At 45.2% G+C, this 20,418-nt stretch overlaps 1 protein-coding gene across 1 annotated transcript in view; it reads right to left on the bottom strand.

Moving 5' to 3' along the window:
- The window catches only part of LOC310795251 (WD repeat-containing protein 17-like), a gene marked incomplete at both ends in the record, with an annotated part of 124,543 nt that overhangs the window by 44,167 nt on the left and 59,958 nt on the right, over positions 1–20,418 (bottom strand). The window contains 5 exon segments of the mRNA XM_083657311.1: positions 11,526–11,681; positions 13,938–14,031; positions 14,033–14,061; positions 17,510–17,640; positions 17,769–17,918. Of these exon segments, the coding sequence (XP_083513437.1) occupies positions 11,526–11,681; positions 13,938–14,031; positions 14,033–14,061; positions 17,510–17,640; positions 17,769–17,918 (560 nt within the window).

A 20,418-nucleotide genomic window follows, 5' to 3' on the forward strand; every position in this document is an offset into this window, starting at 1 on the left:
GAAGTTGTTGGGTGTTTAAAGGTTTAAACAAGAAGAGATGCAGGAGCTAGACGTAGTGCGTCTACTCCATCCACTTACTGGAACCCTATTGTATTATTATGGGTGGAGGCACTATGGGTGTTGGCACCCAATTGATGCTGATTGGCTAATGAATCATTCTGTCAACCAAAAAAAAGGCATTTTCATATGACGAAGCCAGACCAAGCAGCCAACTGTGTGGAGTGGGCGGACTGGAAGGTCTGGACACAGGCAACACCAATACAATTAGAATACTGTATATATATTTTTTTGGAATATTCACTATGTAGGTCATGAACTAACAAAAAACTATATTGTCAGGATGATGTGTAAGGGACCATTTCAATGTCTCACTAATCAGTAAATCAACATTAAATGGCATAGTGCAGAAAACTCTCTATGGGTTAAAACTGTAAACTTTACAGTGTAAAGCATGTGGCAGTTCTGACAGTTCACATCCCAATCAGTTATGTAGAAGTGGGTGTTTGGCATCATCTGTCAAAGGCAAACTACCTGCTCTGACATCACTGATTGTGATGTGGCCAGAAGGCCAACATGCTCTACAGTTTCAACTTCAGAGCATGTCCAGCATGAGATGGCACAGTCTCCATTCACTGACCTCAATGGAGACTGGTTTTCCCTCCAGTTATGCTGGCAACCTGGCAGGCTGGCAACCTGGCAAGCTGGCAACAACAATGTTGTATATGGACAGACTTCACCTGTGTTTCAACTGCCTGATCTTTGAATATTTATGTTAACAATGCTAAATATTATGGCTATCATTTATTATAACTAAAGCTAAGAACACTGAATGGTTTGCGAGAATCTCTTTGGGTTTACCAGGTCTGTGTGGCAGCCTTCCCTGCCATCTGATCCTGGTGGATCCATCTGATCCACCAGATGCAGATCCATCAGCAGATGTCCAGAAAATTTTGCCTCAGGTCTCAAACAAGTCCAAAATCCATCAACGGCCAAATGAGCAATGTTATAATGTACACATATAATCCTCTCCATGCTCAAACATTATGTTTGTAGTCGACATTAGCTAAGAAAGAAAGTATACAATCTAGCTCCCTTTTATTGCATTATTGTATAGCAGCATAATGTGGTGCTTCAAGCACCACTGCTCTTCTTCAGTCATGCATGTGTAGTGGGGTAGGCTTAGGCTTCCCCTGCAGTTCTGCCACACCCCTAATGATCCCTCGTTAGGTGAGCCACACAGGTGAGCCACCTTAACACTAATCAACCAGCCCATTTAAAAGGGAGACATGGCTTGACAATGGCAGGCTTGCTTGATGTTGCTGAGGGAGGGAGAACCAGATCATATGGTATGTGCTTTTAAGAATGTATTTCTTTTGAGATGTGTGGGCTGGTGTTAATGTTTGACATTTTGCAGGCGTGTGGCGGGCGGATCTTTCTTCACACAGTGGCAGCGCAGGGAGACGTGCGGCACCGACTGGTGCGTGCTACTGTAGTGAATGAAGGTACGGCGACTGCCTGTAATGTCCTTGGTTTTAATTTATTATTAGTAGTAATGACTAACTGTATGTCTGTCTTGTTAGGAGCTACTGTGACATGAGCCGGACATGAGCCAGTCTCCATGCACCTCGTGCAGCACCATGAATGTGGTTTGGTTTCCGTAGCTCGTAGGCCATGGAATAAGGGGCCTGACGATTGGGTGGCCTTCCACATGGCTTAGACTGCTGCACTTGGTGGAGGAGAGGCTCTGCAATTGCTGTTTTTGTCCTGTAGTTTTTGTTCTTTTCAGTTGTTTGTTTATTTGATTTTGATTGTTTATTTTGTTTAACCCAATTGATCATTATTTTAGAGATTTCATCTTGCCAGTTACAGCATGGAGGGCGCCATGGTTCTGCAGGTGGTTGGTCACTGGGTGTGGGCTTATCCTGGGTCCCCTTAGTGCATGTTATAATTTGTGGTGTTTTGTTTTGCGTTCTAACCTGTGTTTTGCTTTGCAGTGAGTGTGCCTTATTGGTTTATTGGTGGTGGTGCAATCCCCTGACCCTCTTCCCCCTCACTCACCCCCCCCTTCCACCTGTGGACTCCATTGGCACCCCCTGCTGTACTGGTAATTTAAGTCTATTTTGATCATTTTTAATCTGATTTATAATAAAGAAATTGTTTTAATTCTACTCTTCTCTTGCAGCTGCTTATGAAACATTTACTTGGCATGTTGCCTGAACAAATCTGCAGCTGATTTGAAACATTTAATTGGCAGGTCATCTGAACAACAAAATAAATAAAAACATATTTTGTTGAACCTGGAAATGCACGTCTCTGCTCCATTCCTTTTATGAAACCTGATGTTGGGTATTCTCTTTGACTCATTGATGTGATATTCTCTGGGTGAAATTCCCAGAGTGGCGTTGTCTGCATACTATTTGTCCGGGCCTTCGTGCCCTGGTTACAATCTGGCGTTAGTCGGCAGGATTTGTAAAGCAGAGACGTGTCATTCTGGTATTTTTCGGTCAGTTGGTTTACTTTGTTTTTTTTCTACCATATGTATTTTTGTTGTTATACTGTGTTTTGAAAAGAACAAAAACTACAGGACAAAAACAGCAATTGCAGAGCCTCTCCTCCACCAAGTGCAGCAGTCTAAGCCATGTGGAAGGCCACCCAATCGTCAGGCCCCTTATTCCATGGCCTACGAGCTACGGAAACCAAACCACATTCATGGTGCTGCACGAGGTGCATGGAGACTGGCTCATGTCCGGCTCATGTCACAGTAGCTCCTTCATTCACTACAGTAGCACGCACCAGTCGGTGCCGCACGTCTCCCTGCGCTGCCACTGTGTGAAGAAAGATCCGCCCGCCACACGCCATATGATCTGGTTCTCCCTCCCTCAGCAACATCAAGCAAGCCTGCCATTGTCAAGCCATGTCTCCCTTTTAAATGGGCTGGTTGATTAGTGTTAAGGTGGCTCACCTGTGTGGCTCACCTAACGAGGGATCATTAGGGGTGTGGCAGAACTGCAGGGGAAGCCTAAGCCTACCCCACTACACATGCATTGCATACTTTCTTTCTTAGCTATTACATTGCTTCTGGATCCAGCACCTGCCTGGAATGGTTCCTGGATGTGCATAACTAATCCATTGTAATTATTTTTGTTATGGACAATAGTAAGCATGTCCAATAACAACAGACTAGACAGGTTCAGATTAACAGGACTATCCTTCCCATTTGCACGCCTGCAGGTTTCCCAGTTGTCTGAAATGCTGTTAGACGTATGCACAAACAAGAAAACATGTTTGCAAAGTCATAAATGACATCAGAATGAACACAGACTCAGGCAAAAATTCAATTCTAGTGCTACTGGATCTTAGCGCTGCATTTGACACTGTTGACCACTCAATTTTATTGGACAGACTGGAAAACTGGGTTGGGCTATCGGGTACGGTCCTCCAGTGGTTCAAGTCCTATCTTCAAGACAGCAAGTACTTCATCTCCATTGGCAATTACACATCTGACCTAACTAGGATGACTTGTGGGATGCCTCAAGGATCCATTATGGGGCCCGTTCTCCTCAACCTTTATATGCTCCCTCTAGGCCTAATTATGCAAAAAAACAAAGTAGCCTATCATAACTATGCAGACGACACTCAGTTGTATATAACTCTTTCCTCAGCTGACTATGCCCCCATAGAATCATTGTGCCAGTGCATTGATCAAATAAATAACTGGATGTGCCAGAATTTCCTACAGCTAAACAAAGACAAAACTGAGGTGATCGTGTTTGGCCCCAAAGAACAAAGGCTTAAAATCACTGTACGCCTTGAGTCTCTATCCCTGAAGCCTAAGGATCAAGTCAAAAATCTTGGAGTTATTATTGATTCCGATCTCAACTTTAACTCCCACATTAAGTCAATTAGAAAATCAGCTTTTTATCATCTTAAAAATATAGCAAGAATTAGGGGATACATGTCCAGACAGGATCTAGAAAAACTAATTCACGCCTCCATTTATAGTAGGTTAGACTACTGCAATAGCCTTTTTTCTGGTGTCTCCAAAAAAGAACTTAGGCAACTTCAACTCATTCAGAATGCTGCTGCTAGAGTTCTAACGAAGACTAAGAAAGCTGATCATATCACTCCAGTTCTTAAGTCCTTACACTGGTTGCCAGTGTGTCAGAGAATAGATTTTAAAATACTGTTATTAGTCTATAAATCACTTAATGGCCTAGGCCCAAAATACATAGCTGAATTGCTCCCACGCTACGAACCGTCTAGAACTCTTAGGTCAACAGGGTCCAGCTTATTAACTGTCCCTAGGATCAAATCAAATCACGGGAAGGCTGCATTTACCCACTATGCTTCTGCTAGCTGGAACAAATTGCCTGAAAACCTCAGATCTGCCCCAACCTTACTTACTTTTAAAAATAGACTAAAGACTTTTATGTTTACCGTCGCTTTTAACTGCTGACAGCTACTATGCAAACCCAATGAGTCCTCTATAAGTTTTAGCTCTTTCTGCAACTGCTGCGCCTGTTGCTTATTGCACTTTTTATACTCTTTTTTTAAAGTTTTGTTGTGATACTTTTAAATGTCCATTTTATTTCTTCTTTTTGTTTATTTTCCTGTCAACCATTCTATGTGCTTAATGAAGTTGCTTAATGCACTTTTTATACTCTTTTTTTAAAGTTTTGTTGTGATGCTTTTAAATGTCCATTTTACTCTCTTCTTTTCTTTTATTTTCCTGTCAACCATTTTATGTGAAGCACTTTGAATTGCCTCTGTGTATGAAATGTGCTATACAAATAAACTTGACTTGACTTGACTTGACTTGCATTTGTTTGTATTTGGGCTGTTAGATATTAGGACACATGTTTGTATTTCAATCATGCGAGACCGGTCGGTAAAGTTTAACAAGAGACTTTATTTAGCAAATGGCATGCATGACAAGTACTTGAGGCTAACGCTCCTACCTCTGCCCCTCAGTTAAAAGTAAAGCAAATATTCCCATGATGAGAAGTAGGCTATTGAGACCGTTCTGAATGCGAGTTGGATATATCAGAAGGCAGCAGCCGAAATATCCGAACTTTTTTACAACGATCGCTAACAACAGCTACACTAACGTTAGCAGACGTTATTAACAATGGGTTATTCTGGAACACATTGTGCAGTGCGTGGCTGTCACAATACACAGAAACGCCTGAAAGAGTGGTTGGATCGACAGTGTTTTGAGCATCAGCACACGATGCATATCCAATACCATCTCAAGTTGCAGCAACTAGATTGTGTGACTGGGTTTCCATCCAAATGTATTGCAACTTTTAATCTAATTTTCAGAAAGTCGGCAAAATAAAATGCACCCACTGATATTTTGCTAATTATAGAGCTGTCAATCACCTCGTGTTTGAGGCTGTCTGAGCTGCTGATCAGCTGCTAGACCCGATATACAGCTCTGTTAAACACATCTAACGTTATTAATTAAGTTTAATTAATTAAGTTGCTCCAGTGGAGTTGATCAGTGGCCAGCAGATCAGACTGTGGTTGTACTAGTCAGCTTCCAGGTATGAATGTGTGTGTGAATGTGAACAGGGCACTCCTGAAAAAGAGAGCATTGCTCTCAGTGAGACTCCCCCTGTATAAATAAAGGTAAAAAAAAAAAAAAAAAAAAAAAAAAAAGTTAAAATAGCAACGTTTGTGGACCAACGTTGCTATGTTACAATTTCGGCTCCAAAATTGTAAAATGGTAATCCACTGAGCAGATAGTAAGTGAATACAATTTCATTAAAGTCTAGAAGTGAGTCGCCTTAAAGTTAATATCCCAGTCTTCTTCTGTTTACCACGGCAGGTATTGTGCTGCGTATTTACCATGATTTACCGTGTGTAGCCCCATTGTGTGGAGGCTACACACGGCATGTCATGTTTTGCAGTGATCAAGGTGTAGTGGGGTAGGCTTAGGCTTCCCCTGCAGTTCTGCCACACCCCTAATGATCCCTCGTTAGGTGAGCCACACAGGTGAGCCACCTTAACACTAATCAACCAGCCCATTTAAAAGGGAGACATGGCTTGACAATGGCAGGCTTGCTTGATGTTGCTGAGGGAGGGAGAACCAGATCATATGGTATGTGCTTTTAAGAATGTATTTCTTTTGAGATGTGTGGGCTGGTGTTAATGTTTGACATTTTGCAGGCGTGTGGCGGGCGGATCTTTCTTCACACAGTGGCAGCGCAGGGAGACGTGCGGCACCGACTGGTGCGTGCTACTGTAGTGAATGAAGGACAAAAACAGCAGTTGGCCTGGGATTCCACTCAGAAGAGCGACCTCTTCTGGGGAAGATTCTGCATCGCGCTCTGGACTTCTGCCATGGGTCTGGAGGATCAAGAGTGGGACCTAGTGATACATCTTTGGACTGAAGGAAAACCTGCTCAGGAGCTTGCTGCAACCTCTTGGTTCCCTGGGTCTGGTAATAGGATCTTTTTGCTGTTTAGGACCTGGAATTGATTTCCTTATGTCCCTGTTTTTGTTTTATCGGTGGGACACCGATAGAAGTTGGGGGGGTAGATTGTAGTGGGGTAGGCTTAGGCTTCCCCTGCAGTTCTGCCACACCCCTAATGATCCCTCGTTAGGTGAGCCACACAGGTGAGCCACCTTAACACTAATCAACCAGCCCATTTAAAAGGGAGACATGGCTTGACAATGGCAGGCTTGCTTGATGTTGCTGAGGGAGGGAGAACCAGATCATATGGTATGTGCTTTTAAGAATGTATTTCTTTTGAGATGTGTGGGCTGGTGTTAATGTTTGACATTTTGCAGGCGTGTGGCGGGCGGATCTTTCTTCACACAGTGGCAGCGCAGGGAGACGTGCGGCACCGACTGGTGCGTGCTACTGTAGTGAATGAAGGTACGGCGACTGCCTGTAATGTCCTTGGTTTTAATTTATTATTAGTAGTAATGACTAACTGTATGTCTGTCTTGTTAGGAGCTACTGTGACATGAGCCGGACATGAGCCAGTCTCCATGCACCTCGTGCAGCACCATGAATGTGGTTTGGTTTCCGTAGCTCGTAGGCCATGGAATAAGGGGCCTGACGATTGGGTGGCCTTCCACATGGCTTAGACTGCTGCACTTGGTGGAGGAGAGGCTCTGCAATTGCTGTTTTTGTCCTGTAGTTTTTGTTCTTTTCAGTTGTTTGTTTATTTGATTTTGATTGTTTATTTTGTTTAACCCAATTGATCATTATTTTAGAGATTTCATCTTGCCAGTTACAGCATGGAGGGCGCCATGGTTCTGCAGGTGGTTGGTCACTGGGTGTGGGCTTATCCTGGGTCCCCTTAGTGCATGTTATAATTTGTGGTGTTTTGTTTTGCGTTCTAACCTGTGTTTTGCTTTGCAGTGAGTGTGCCTTATTGGTTTATTGGTGGTGGTGCAATCCCCTGACCCTCTTCCCCCTCACTCACCCCCCCTTCCACCTGTGGACTCCATTGGCACCCCCTGCTGTACTGGTAATTTTAGTCTATTTTGATCATTTTTAATCTGATTTATAATAAAGAAATTGTTTTAATTCTACTCTTCTCTTGCAGCTGCTTATGAAACATTTACTTGGCATGTTGCCTGAACAAATCTGCAGCTGATTTGAAACATTTAATTGGCAGGTCATCTGAACAACAAAATAAATAAAAACATATTTTGTTGAACCTGGAAATGCACGTCTCTGCTCCATTCCTTTTATGAAACCTGATGTTGGGTATTCTCTTTGACTCATTGATGTGATATTCTCTGGGTGAAATTCCCAGAGTGGCGTTGTCTGCATACTATTTGTCCGGGCCTTCGTGCCCTGGTTACAAAGGCAAACTGTGTTGTTTTTGAATGGAGAGAGACCTAACGTTAGTCTGGCTGACTGTGACAGAGGAGAGGACTGTAACCTAATGTTAGTCTGACTGACTGTGACAGAGGAGAGGACAGTAACCTAATGTTAGTCTGGCTGACTGTGAGAGAGGAGAGGACTGTAACCTAACGTTAGTCTGACTGTGAGAGAGGAGAGTACTGTCACTGTAACCTAACATTAGTCTGACTGACTGTGACAGAGGAGAGGACTGTAGCCTAACGTTAGTCTGACTGACTGTGACAGAGGAGAGGACTGCAACCTTACCTAACGTTAGTCTGGCTGACGCTTCGGAGCTTTTGAGATTGTTCATCGCGTTGCCGTCCACCTCCATTGATTCCTCAAAATACGCTATAATCCTGCCTGTAGTTACGTTCGGACATTTACACATATTATCTTCTCATGTGTCCACTGTCAACGGTTGTGGGATAGACACTCTTTCGTTAGACAGGAGACTCGGAGAATGATCCCAAGTTTGCATTTTTTCGGCGGTCACTATGGCTACTACGCTAGTACGTTACGCTTCTTTGTATTCACAAAGACCGGAAGAGAAATACATCTCGCGGCCGAGTCCGGAAGCAAACCGGAAGTGCCCAGGAAACGTGTCTATAGGACGGAATATAACAACCTGTCCGGGTCGCAAAGATTGTGAAGAGTTCATTCACTATAATAAATACATTTGCTGCTTGTTTTTTGTGTTTTATTGCTGTTTAACAGGCCTGTAAATTCAAACCCGAACCGATATTAATAAATTAATTGAGGAGCGGTGTGCGGCTCACTTCCTTTCCTCGCCCTTGTGCGTCCACGGGAGGCCGGGTCGCCTCCTTTTCTGCTTCCTGCTTCTGGGCCCTTCTTCAGTCTCCTCGTGACCATCTGAGATGTGTCCTGGGCCGTTGCTCGGGTCTGCCAGCTGAGAGCCTCTCAGCCGCGGAAACGAATGAATGCCAGCGTTCCCGAGCAGGAACAGAGTAGGCTATCATCGTCAAAAATACTCGTCTTCATCCACGAACTGCTCTATTTCCTCCTGCCCGTTCTTCCATCCTGCTCATCTCCCAATCCCGACATGCTGACAGTGAAAGTCAACGCTGAGTGAACCCATGAATTAATGGCGACTTAAGAACAGGATAGAAGCAGCGAAAGAATAGTGAAAAATAGAATAGTGAAACGGCAGCTTCGGAGGATGGCTCGTCCCCCGAGCTGCCATGAGGCCAACTGCTGCTATGATCCGCCAGAGTGGAGGGTGACGTAGAACCCTCACTATATATACTAGGATAAACTGACGATGACTGACGTCACAACTGACGTCATACTGCACGGGATGAACTGACGACAACTGACGTCATGCTTGGGCTTGACGCGGAACTCCTCAAACAGCACCTCTCCTCCTACCGTGATGCACTCCTAGCCGCCAAATCTGCCCACTTCTCCACCCTCATCAACACCACCAACAGGAACCCCCGCACTCTCTTCTCCACTGTCAAAAAGCTCCTCCAACCCCCGGACAATAACACACTCTCCCTCCCTGAACTCTGCAACTCATTTCTCCACGCCTTCAACAGCAAAATCTCCAGAATCCACTCCTCCCTGACTGCCTCCATCGCCAACCCCTCTGCCCCTCCTCCCCCCACTATCACCTTCCCTCCCCCTGACCTCCCCCCTCCCTCGCTGCCTTCTCCCCTGTTGACTCCTCCCTCATCACCGACATTATCACCGCCTCCAAGTCTACCACCTGCTCCCTCGACCCCCTCCCCACCCCCCTGACCAAGGCTTGCCTCCCCGCCCTCATCCCCCACCTCACTGCCCTTTTCAATCAGTCACTCTCCCAAGGTCACGTCCCCTCTGTCTACAAACTCGCCGCTGTCACCCCCATCCTCAAAAAACCCACCCTCGACCCTGCTAACCTCTTCAACTACCGCCCCATCTCCAACCTACCATTCCTCTCCAAAACCCTCGAGCGCATCGTCGCCACCCAACTTCACTCCCACCTTCACTCCCACAACCTCTACGAACCCCTACAGTCTGGCTTCCGTCCCTACCACAGCACCGAAACCACCCTCTCCAAAGTCATCAATGACCTCCTCACCTCCGCTGACTCCGGTGCCCTCAGCATCCTAGTTCTACTTGATCTGAGCGCAGCCTTTGACACTGTGAACCACTCCATCCTCCTCCAAAGGCTGCGCCAACTGGGTGTTGAGGGCACCGCACTGGACTGGCTCACCTCATACCTCACCGACAGACAACAATTCATCTCCCTCTCCGGTCATTCCTCCACCCTCTCCTCTGTTTAGCAGGGGGTCCCCCAGGGCTCAGTCCTCGGCCCCCTGCTCTTCCTCTGTTATATACTCCCCCTTGGTCTCATCATCCGCCAATTCAACCTGGACTTCCACTGCTACGCCGACGACACTCAGCTCTACATCACCACCAAATCCCTCCAGAACCCACCCCTCACCCACATCGAAAACTGCATATCCGCAATAAAAACCTGGCTAACCCACAACTTCCTCCAACTCAATAGCGATAAAACTGAACTCCTCCTCATTGGCACCAAATCCACCCTCAATAAAACCGGACCCATCACCCTCACCATTGACGACTCCACCATCACCCCCTCCCCCCTGGCACGCAACCTTGGTTTCATCCTGGACCCCACCCTCTCCTTTGATCCCCATGTCAGCTCCGTTGTCAAAACCTCATATTTTCATCTCCGTAACATCGCCAAAGTCAGACACTGCCTCTCCCCCCCTGCTGCTCAATCCCTCATCCATGCCTTCATCTCCTCCCGCCTGGACTATTGCAACTCCCTCCTCACTGGCATCACCTCCCGTTCCCTCCATAGACTCCAGATGGTCCAAAACTCAGCTGCCCGCCTGCTCACTCACACCCGGTCCCGTGATCACATCACCCCTGTCCTCCACTCTCTCCACTGGCTCCCCGTTAAGCAACGCATCGACTTCAAATTACTCCTCCTCACCTTCAAAGCCCTCCACAGCCTAGCCCCCCCCCCTACCTGACTGACCTCCTCATCCCCCATCGCCCCTCCCGTACACTCCGTTCCTCTTCTACTGCCAGCCTCATCATCCCCCCATCCAGACTCAAAACCTTCGGTGACCGTGCTTTCTCCCGTGCCGCACCCCGACTTTGGAACTCCCTCCCCCAGACCGTCCGAGACTCTCCCTCACTCCCCACTTTCAAAACCCGACTTAAAACCTACCTGTTCTCCCAAGCTTACAACCTCCCCTACCCCTGACCACCTCCTCCAAACCATCACCCTCCGCCCCCCCATCCCCCCCCCTCTTCCTCCCTCCTGTTATCTTCCCCCCCTCTGCTTCTCCATACTACCTTGCCCTGAACCGCCACTGTCATTTGTATCTGTTCCCTGTAACTGTTGCCTGTTACCTGTATCTGTTGTCTGTTTCTGTTCCCTGTTGCTTGTCTCTTGTTCTCTGTAAAGCGTCTTTGGGTCTGGAAAAAGCGCTATATAAAATAAATGAATTATTATTATTATTATTGACTGATGTCACGGGCTGATCAGGTAACGTGAATATGGCGGCCTTCCTGATTGAAATTTGGTCAGAAACCTCACTAGTTTGTATTTGGGCTGTTAGATATTAGGACACATGCGAGATGAGAGAGGGGTAAAATTACACATGCACACACCTACCTGTCCCAGCTCCACCATTAATTCACAGTATCGTTGGATCTGTCCCAGTCTCAGATGGATTTCTGCTGCCTCTTTCAGCCTCTCCTCTGCACTGGGAGCTCCAATACCTCCGCCAAACTTAGACATCTTCACTATAGTAAGTTCTTGGGCCTCAGACTACAAGAGAATAGAATAGAACAAATGAATCATTCATATTCATGTAGTCTATGAAGATAGTCAATGAGATAACTGCCCTAAATGAGAGATCTTCTACAAGCTACTTCTGTGATTCTGTGCTGTGTACAGCGGGCATCTATTCTACAGACAGGCATGAGAGACGGCTGGGACACACCAGAAGCGTCTCCGAAGCAGCCCGTCAAGGAAGGGTTGAGTAGAAGCCTGGCCATTCACACCAGAAGCGCTCTGTTTTGCTCCGTGCCTTGCTCTGTTCTGCTCCGTGCCTCGCTCTGTTTTGCTCTGTGCCTCGCTCTGTTTTGCTCCGTGCCTCGCTCTGTTTTGCTGCGTGCCTCGCTCTGTTTTGCTGCGTGCCTCGCTCTGTTTTGCTGCGTGCCTCGCTCTGTTTTGCTCCATGCCTCGCTCTGTTTTGCTCTGTGCCTCGCTCTGTTTTGCTGCGTGCCTCGCTCTGTTTTGCTCCGTGCCTCGCTCTGTTTTGCTGCGTGCCTCGCTCTGTTTTGCTGCGTGCCTCGCTCTGTTTTGCTCCGTGCCTCGCTCTGTTTTGCTGCGTGCCTCGCTCTGTTTTGCTCCGTGCCTCGCTCTGTTTTGCTCCGTGCCTCGCTCTGTTTTGCTGCGTGCCTCGCTCTGTTTTGCTCCGTGCCTCGCTCTGTTTTGCTGCGTGCCTCGCTCTGTTTTGCTCTGTGCCTCGCTCTGTTTTGCTGCGTGCCTCACTCTGTTTTGCTCCGTGCCTTGCTCTGTTTTGCTCCACGCCGGTCACAACTTGTACTTACTTCATGCCTGGCTGCACACGGCTGCTCGTGTCACGCGTCAAAAATAGATGCAACGCCGAAACTGTCACTGCAGGATATGAGACCAGCTGGTGTGATCAGTCTCCCCTGTTAACAAGGATGCCAAATTGAAACTGCCTCCGCGAGGCATTGCTTCAGTGTCGCATACGCTTCAGGTGTGTTTGGGGTGTGATGTAAAAACACACTGCTGGGTGATTTTTCATCCAAGCCATGTAATTTCTAGAGCAGAGGTGCACAACCTTTTCTGCCCCACTTGAAAATCTCAAAAATGTTTCTGGCCCACATCTGAACGTAAACAGTACGGAGGCCAAATAATGCATTCTCAGAGCACTTTTTATTATTATGTATTACCAGTAGGGGTGTCACGATACACTCAGTTCACGATACGATAGGATACACGATATTGGGTTCACGATAATGATACGATACGATATTTTAACAATACTTTTTTGCGATCGATTTGTAAGTTGAGGGGGCATCCTCCATGCTAATTTGAGTAATTTCACCATTTTCATCCTCCGTGTCTGTAACGTCCCTCGTCTGTTCAAACAAAGCAATGAAAAGGAGAGCGAGCATGCAATCAGATGCAGATCAGTGCCACCATGTTCAGCTTCTTTTTCTCGCGATATGAGATTTCATCTCAACGATACATATTGTCACGTTTTGATATTGCGATATATTGTGGGACGATATATTGTGACATCCCTAATTACCAGTATTTATTACTTGTGACAGGGACTCATGGAAGGTACCACAGGTTGGGAAGACTGATGCTGTGCAAAAGATTGAAGTTGCGTCACTTAGGGTGAGATGTCTGAAGCCTGTACCCTAAGCCCCTCCTTTAGAATTAAGTTAAGATCTTTTAATTGTGTACAAAACTCTTAGGGCTCTACCGACTGCCCCACGCTATAGAGTTTCCGCCTGCGACCCTTCTTGCGGCCGTCATGTGGTATCCTCCCCCTCGCAGCTGTCAATTTGGAGCTGCGCATTCTGATTTTAATGGTAGAATTCTGAGAAAAAAGTCAGAATTCTGAGTTTAATGTCAGAATTCTGAGATTAAAGTCAGAATTCTGAGTTTAATGTCAGAATTCTGAGATTAAAGTCAGAATTCTCAGATCAAAAATCAGAATTCTGAGAAAAAAGTCAAAGTACTGTTACATGTGACATCTTGATGATGTCACTGATTATGTCAGTGATGCTGTCACTGATTATATTATATAATTATATTATATTATATTATGTTGTACCAAAATGTCTGGGGTCTCTAGCGTCAAAGTGGGGTCACAAGCCAAAAAAGGTTGGGAACGCCTGAAATAGAGGGGTCATTGCTATGCGGCAAATGTGACTGGCTCAGCCGGGATCCCAATGGATGATGAGGGTAGATGAGAAGCTTCTTCACATACCATCCCCTACATTTCTAACAGAGCCTCGGGGAATCAGAGTGACTTACCGTTTTGAATCTCAGCAGGTGTTTCATGTGCATGACTCCCTTGCTGTAGCTGGGTGGCAGCAGTGAGTCGTCATGTCCGTTGATTACTGACACCGTCCCACATGTTACTACTGCCGCCTGGAGGCTGGTGGAGTGTAAACACAGACACAGGCGCATGCAGACACACACACACACACACACACACACACACACACACACACACACACACACACACACACACACACACACACACACACACGCACACACACACACACACTAAACTGTTAAGGGGAATTTCCTAACATTAATGTTGGAGTGATGTTCAGCCAAGACAATACTTATAAGCCCTAAAGAAGGAGTTTGTAGTCAGATGACTGCAAACTCCTTCTTTAGGTGTCCTGTGAGATGGTTTAGTGATGTGAGATAACAGAAGAATGTACCTGGATGAGAACAAAACAAATAATGGAATTGATCAGAAAAGAGACTATGAGCCGAGGGCTTGAAACTACCTTTTTTTCACCATTGTCCCGGGAACTGTCCCAAAATCATTACCTCATGAGTCATTACCGTCATCACCGCATTTTATTATTATTATTATTATTATTATTATTATTATTTACATTTTATTTGCAGTCTACTATTAATTACAGGCACACTGCCAAAAGAAGTTCAGTAGGTGTTATAGAATTTAAGTCATTACATAATTCAATAAAGCTATAATTGCATACATATAATTATTGGTATGAGTTATTAGATAAATGCACGTCATATGGACAGGAAATAGGCAGACACCATCTACAGACAGCGTATCTGTTGCTTCTGCATACAAGCCCTTGTTCACACAGGACGCCGAACGTAAGTAGAACTGAAGCTTGAAGCAGGCACAAGCTGAACATACGCCTTGTTGTTCACACAAGAAGCCTTGTCTTTTCCTCTCAGCGCCTTGAAGCCGCCCACAACTCCCATTGACTTCATGCCTGCGGCGGCGCGGCTTCATGCTTGGAAAATTGGCGTTTGCTTCAGCGTGGCGTGAGCGTGGCTTCGGCAAGGCGTCAGCATTGGCATGCGCGCAGGTGGTGTGAACGGCTTCGCCTGTTAACAAGGACGCCTAAATTAAACTTGTGGGTTCAGCGTAGGTAGAGCTTCGGTTGAGGGTTGCTTTGGCGTACTGTGTGAACGGGGGCTACAAGCAGATTTCACCCTCTGCCCACAGCAACATGTCATGTCACACGTGGCTGACCTTGCTGCCACACACACACAGAAACACACACACCACACAATGTGCTGTCGTGTGTGCTTCAGCTCATCCCTCCCTGCTCTTCTCTCACCTCTCAGCCTACTGTATAAGAGCTACATGACAACTGTCGAATCTTCACTGCATTCTATGACCTTCTGTATTCCATACATCATGTATACTGAGAAGATCGCAGTCCTCCTGTAATGAAGTTTACAAGAGTATATGTTATGGCTAATACATTATTTTAAGACAACTTCCCGACTCCTGGCTTCAATCAAATAATTGGTCATCGTTTTCTTATTGGCTGAAAATGTTGTTTATGCGGGATGAGGAGTGAGAAATTAATTTCCATAACAGTAGGCTATAGCCAATCTTAGAATATAAAGGAAATAGCATGAATAACAATGTCAAATATAGATGTATGTTCATGAATTGGGAACATACGCAGGCTGCTTCCTCTCATGCTACTGTCTGCTCCATCCACAATGATCAGTCAACACTGTCACAGCCCACAGATCAGTCAACACTCTCACAGCCCAAAGATTTCTTTGAAACGTCCGGCGTGAAAACGTGAAATGGGAAAAGGAGCGAGAGACTTTATCTGTCTATCACCTGCTGCCTGCTGCAGCCTTATATATAGCCTTATATATACACACCTGCAATACAAATGGTAACTGGTAAATGGCCTGCATTTATATAGCGCTTTTATCCAAAGCGCTTTACAGTCAGTAGGTACATTCACCCATTCACACACCGATGGCGGCAGGTTACCACGCAGGGTGCACCAACGGGAGCAATTTAGGGTTCAGTGTCTTGCCCAAGGACACTTCGACACAGCCGCGCTGGAACTATTATTAAGTAGGGGGTGCTGTGCGGGCAGCGTCGAAGAAAATTCAACGTTTTTTGGACTTTCATCCATATTTAGAAGAATATTTAATTTTAAATTAACATTAGGATTAGACTTTTGAAAAGATACCGCATATCTAAAAAAAGGCATAATATGTCTGGTAGCCTCCTGTTTTCTTTTGTCTTGATTTGTCTTGTTTTTGTTGTTGTCACTGTCTAATTTCCATGGTTTTTATGATTTTGTTTTCTTTCCCTCTTTGTCTCACATTGTCTATGTATTAACACACAACTGTAAAAAATATATATATATTCAAGAAAACAAAAAAACATTAGGATTAGACTGTTGTGATGTAATTATTCAGTATCTTCTCCTTTTCTCACTCACTTTCATGTAAGCACCTGCTCTCCCTTTAGTCGTTTTTACACTACAACAGACAGCAACATAGGCATAAACACTGAACTTATTATTATGGAAAACCAGATTATGATGAAAATCAAACACTTTTGAAGAGAGAGTGTATGAAATAAGATTAGAGCTGGGAAGCACAAACTGTTTTTTAATGCATTTTGTTGGTATAAACACAAGACAGCCAAATCCAACAATTTCTAAAATCCCATCTCTTGCCACCAGGGGGTGCTGCAGTACCCTCAGCACCCACCTTCCAGCTCCCTTGCTTCGACATGCAGACTGGAGGAGCCGAGAATCGAACCACCGACCTCTTTTATCCAAAGGGATTAGTGGACGACCCGCTCTACCTCCTGAGCTACAGCCGCCCTTTTTGCAAATTGCAGGTGTGTGTTTCAAGTAGAAAAATGCAAACATCCATTTTTCAAACTTCATGTGTTGGAATTCTGATAACATGAGCTTTTGAAGCATACATTTGGAAAAACTCATGGAATGATATGATCATAGCATGTCCAGTAGTGTTTTAAGAAATGAAACGCCAGGCAGCCAAGCCAGCCATACAGTACAGTCAGCCTTGCTCTGAACCACTTACAGTCACTCACCGCAGTGTTTAGAGCAGCCAACATGTAGAGATTATTATTTATGATTTATTTAGAGAACTACTTTAGATTTAGAGATGATAGGCTACAGCATGATTTCCTTGCTATAGGTGCTCGAGTCGGCATACTTGACCTCTCCTCTGAGAGACTGCTGCTGTGCCCTGGTCGCTCCGCCCACCTCCAGAGCTGTGACTGAGGGAACGCTCATTTCGTTGTTAATGCGGGTGGGGCAGAATTGAACACAAATATATTATTGAACGTGTTTCGCGTCCACATTGCACAAAAACAGTGCTCTGCACTCAGTCCACTCCCACTAAGTGCACTCCCTGAGTTTCAAGTCGATCACACCAAAGGTTCTCGAGATATGCGAAGGATAGAGAAAGAGACAGACAGTGCCGGCATTAGTGTAGTGTAGATAGATATAGATAACACCACTAATGATAATGATGGCCAATCTATTGGCATTTGCTCTCTAATGATAAAAGAGTGTTTGAAATGTAGTTACCGAAAAGCACTCAGAAAACCAGCGTAGCTTCTTGACCCTGATGTCTGAACTCAGTTTGTCCAACTCCTGTTTGATGTCTCTGGACACTTTACCACAGAGCAGAGGGGGCGCGCCAGGAACCATAGCTCTGTCTGGAGAGACAATCTGCCTAGTTAAATAAGGCTCAGGAATAGAATAGAATAGAATAGAACAGCATAGCATATAATAGAATAGAATAGAATAGAATAGAATAGAATAGAATATAATAGAATGTCCTTACCAGTGTTTCCTATGACCTTGTCCCATGGCTGGTCAGTAAGGATGTTGAGCAGCAGTGGAGAAATGAGAGGTGTGAGAGACCATAGACGAACTGTGCTGTCTCTGCTACAGCTGGCCATGGTGAATGGACGGCTCGGATGACATGTTAAACCTAGAGACACAGAGAGAGAGAGTTGGATAAGTAGATGAAATAATGATGATAGAGCAGCAAGGGGGGTGATTCCCCTACCGTATGGGAACCACTCCCAAATATCTTTACAACTACTTTAACCGTTTTAGGGACATCCACAGCTATGGCACCAGAGGCAGCACAACAGACTTTTCAAATTTAGGACTCTAGTAGGTAAGTACACTTTTCTGTACTCTGCTGCCATTGAATGGAACAAAGTTCCGGCATCACTGAAACTTATTGAGGCACAGAGCAGTTTTAAAACGGCTATTAAAAAATGGTTGGCATCCACTCTCGTAGAATAGGTAGGTACTGTATCAGGGCGAGAATGTGTATTGTATTTGATAACTATGTATTTTATGTTAATTGCTATATGTAGGTTTGTATTTATGTATTGTGAGTCGTAAGTATTGTATTTGCACCTGACAATCCTGTCAGCCATCCCCCTTCCTTTTCCCCCAGAGGACCACAATAGAAAAAGCCTGTGGCTTTGTTGTGTTTTTATCCTCTGCAGTTTTTTGTGTGTGTTCTCATAATGTCTGTCTTCTGTGAAACAGTATTATGTGTGCTTTAAAAAATTGTCAAATAAAACTTACTTACTTACTTTCACTCCCCCATCCCCAATCAGTGGTTCTCAAACTTTTTGGGCTTCAGTACCCCTTTCTCTGACTTCTGAATCCAAGTACCCCCTTTACCTGACTACATTTTGCTTAGAAAACGGCAAGAGAAGATAAAACTTTAGCATATATATAGCAATGAATGGATGATAACCCACCGTTTGAATAATATAACATTACAATATAAGAAATGGAGTGAAATAGTTGCAATTAGTGCCTCCTGAGCAGATTTATTTTAAAATTTAATTTATTTTCCTGATTTATTCTTACATGTTTTCATTTCCCCCCTTTCTTTTAAGTACCCCCTGTAGTACATCCACATACCCCTAGGGGTACGTACCCCAGTTTGGGAACACTGCCCTACAGGGAGATGGAGGAGCACATTATTATTGCGAAAAATCATATCCTTTAATATCCGTATTGATATACTATTTCCATCCATCCATCCATCTTCAACCTCTTATCCAGGATGGGGTCGTGGAGGTAGCAGATCCAGCAGGGGACCCCAAACAGTCCTTTCCCTGGCCTTATTAGCCAGCTCTGACTGGGGAATCCCGAGGCGTTTCCAGGCCAGCATGGAGATATATGGGCCCTATCTTCGTACAAGCGATATTTGCTTTTTGCTCTTGCCGGCCGGTTTGTGCACCGTAATGCGTGTCTTATGCTATCTTCCATGCGTCTTATGCCATGGTCCGCCTCGTGCAATTGTCAAATTGCGCAACGGCCATGATATCATCCAGTTTTGCGTTGGGGTCTGTGCGCCAACGCAATGTGAGTGTGTCCCCGCAAAATGCTTGTGTTATGCTAAGACTTTTCGCTAAGACTTCTGATAAGCACCTCTAAGCACAAAAATAAGGCTCCGCTGACCAAGAGTGAACCAGTATCTTTGCCTGCGTCCAGGACACACACTTTTTTGGACTTCTCAACAGTCCAAAAATATCTAACCCAACCCAACCCACAAACCACTGAATTCCTTTAACCAGGAGGAGGGGAGAATAGAGAAGAGAAGAGAAGAAAAGAAAAGAAAAGAAAAGAAAAGAAAAGAAAAGAAAAGAAAAGACGCCCGTGTTGTCAGACCAACCCAACCAATTTTTGTTTTAGGACATTATGAAAAGTTAAGTTAAGTTATCCTTTATTTATCCCCTTGGGGGAAATTCATCCTCTGCATTTGACCCATCCTCTACTAGGAACCTTCCTAGAACTATGAGCAGTGGGCAGCCACTGTGCAGCGCCCGGGGACCAACTCCAGTTCTTTTTGCCAGTACCTTGGCCAGGGGCACTGACAGGAGTATTAACCCTAACATACATGTCTTTCTTTGATCGTGGGAGGAAACCGGAGCACCCGGAGAAAACCCACACGGACACGGGGAGAACATGCAAACTCCACACAGAAAGGACCTGGGACGGACCGGGGTTCGAACCCGGGACCTTCTTGCTGTGAGGCAACAGTGTTAACCACTGAGCCACCGTGCCGTCCCCCTTTCTTAAAAGAAAGGGGGGAAAGTGTGCAATTCATGTCGGCGCGGCTCAAATACAATGGGAACAATGTGTGTGTTTGTGTGTGTGTGTGTGTGTGTGTTACTACCATAATGTTTTCCATGCTTTCATGTTGTTACGGTATATCGCCTGTTCTCCGCAACAGTCCAACAATTCATTCGAGAATTGAGAATTGAATATCAATTTTTTTCAGACAGCATTCTCACTTCCACCCTTATGTGGTGTGGTGTGTATGTGTGTGTGAGTGAAAGAGGGAGAGAGAGCAAGCATAGGGGAAGATGCTGCGCTGACCAGGGGAGCGAAGCAAGCAGCAGGTTTAAGGGCAAACTATTTTTGATGAATGATTTTGGAAGGATAAAAGTTTAACA

The sequence above is a fragment of the Poromitra crassiceps genome (genome assembly GCF_964638095.1).
Source record: "Poromitra crassiceps genome assembly, chromosome: 21".
NCBI lineage: Eukaryota > Metazoa > Chordata > Actinopteri > Beryciformes > Melamphaidae > Poromitra > Poromitra crassiceps.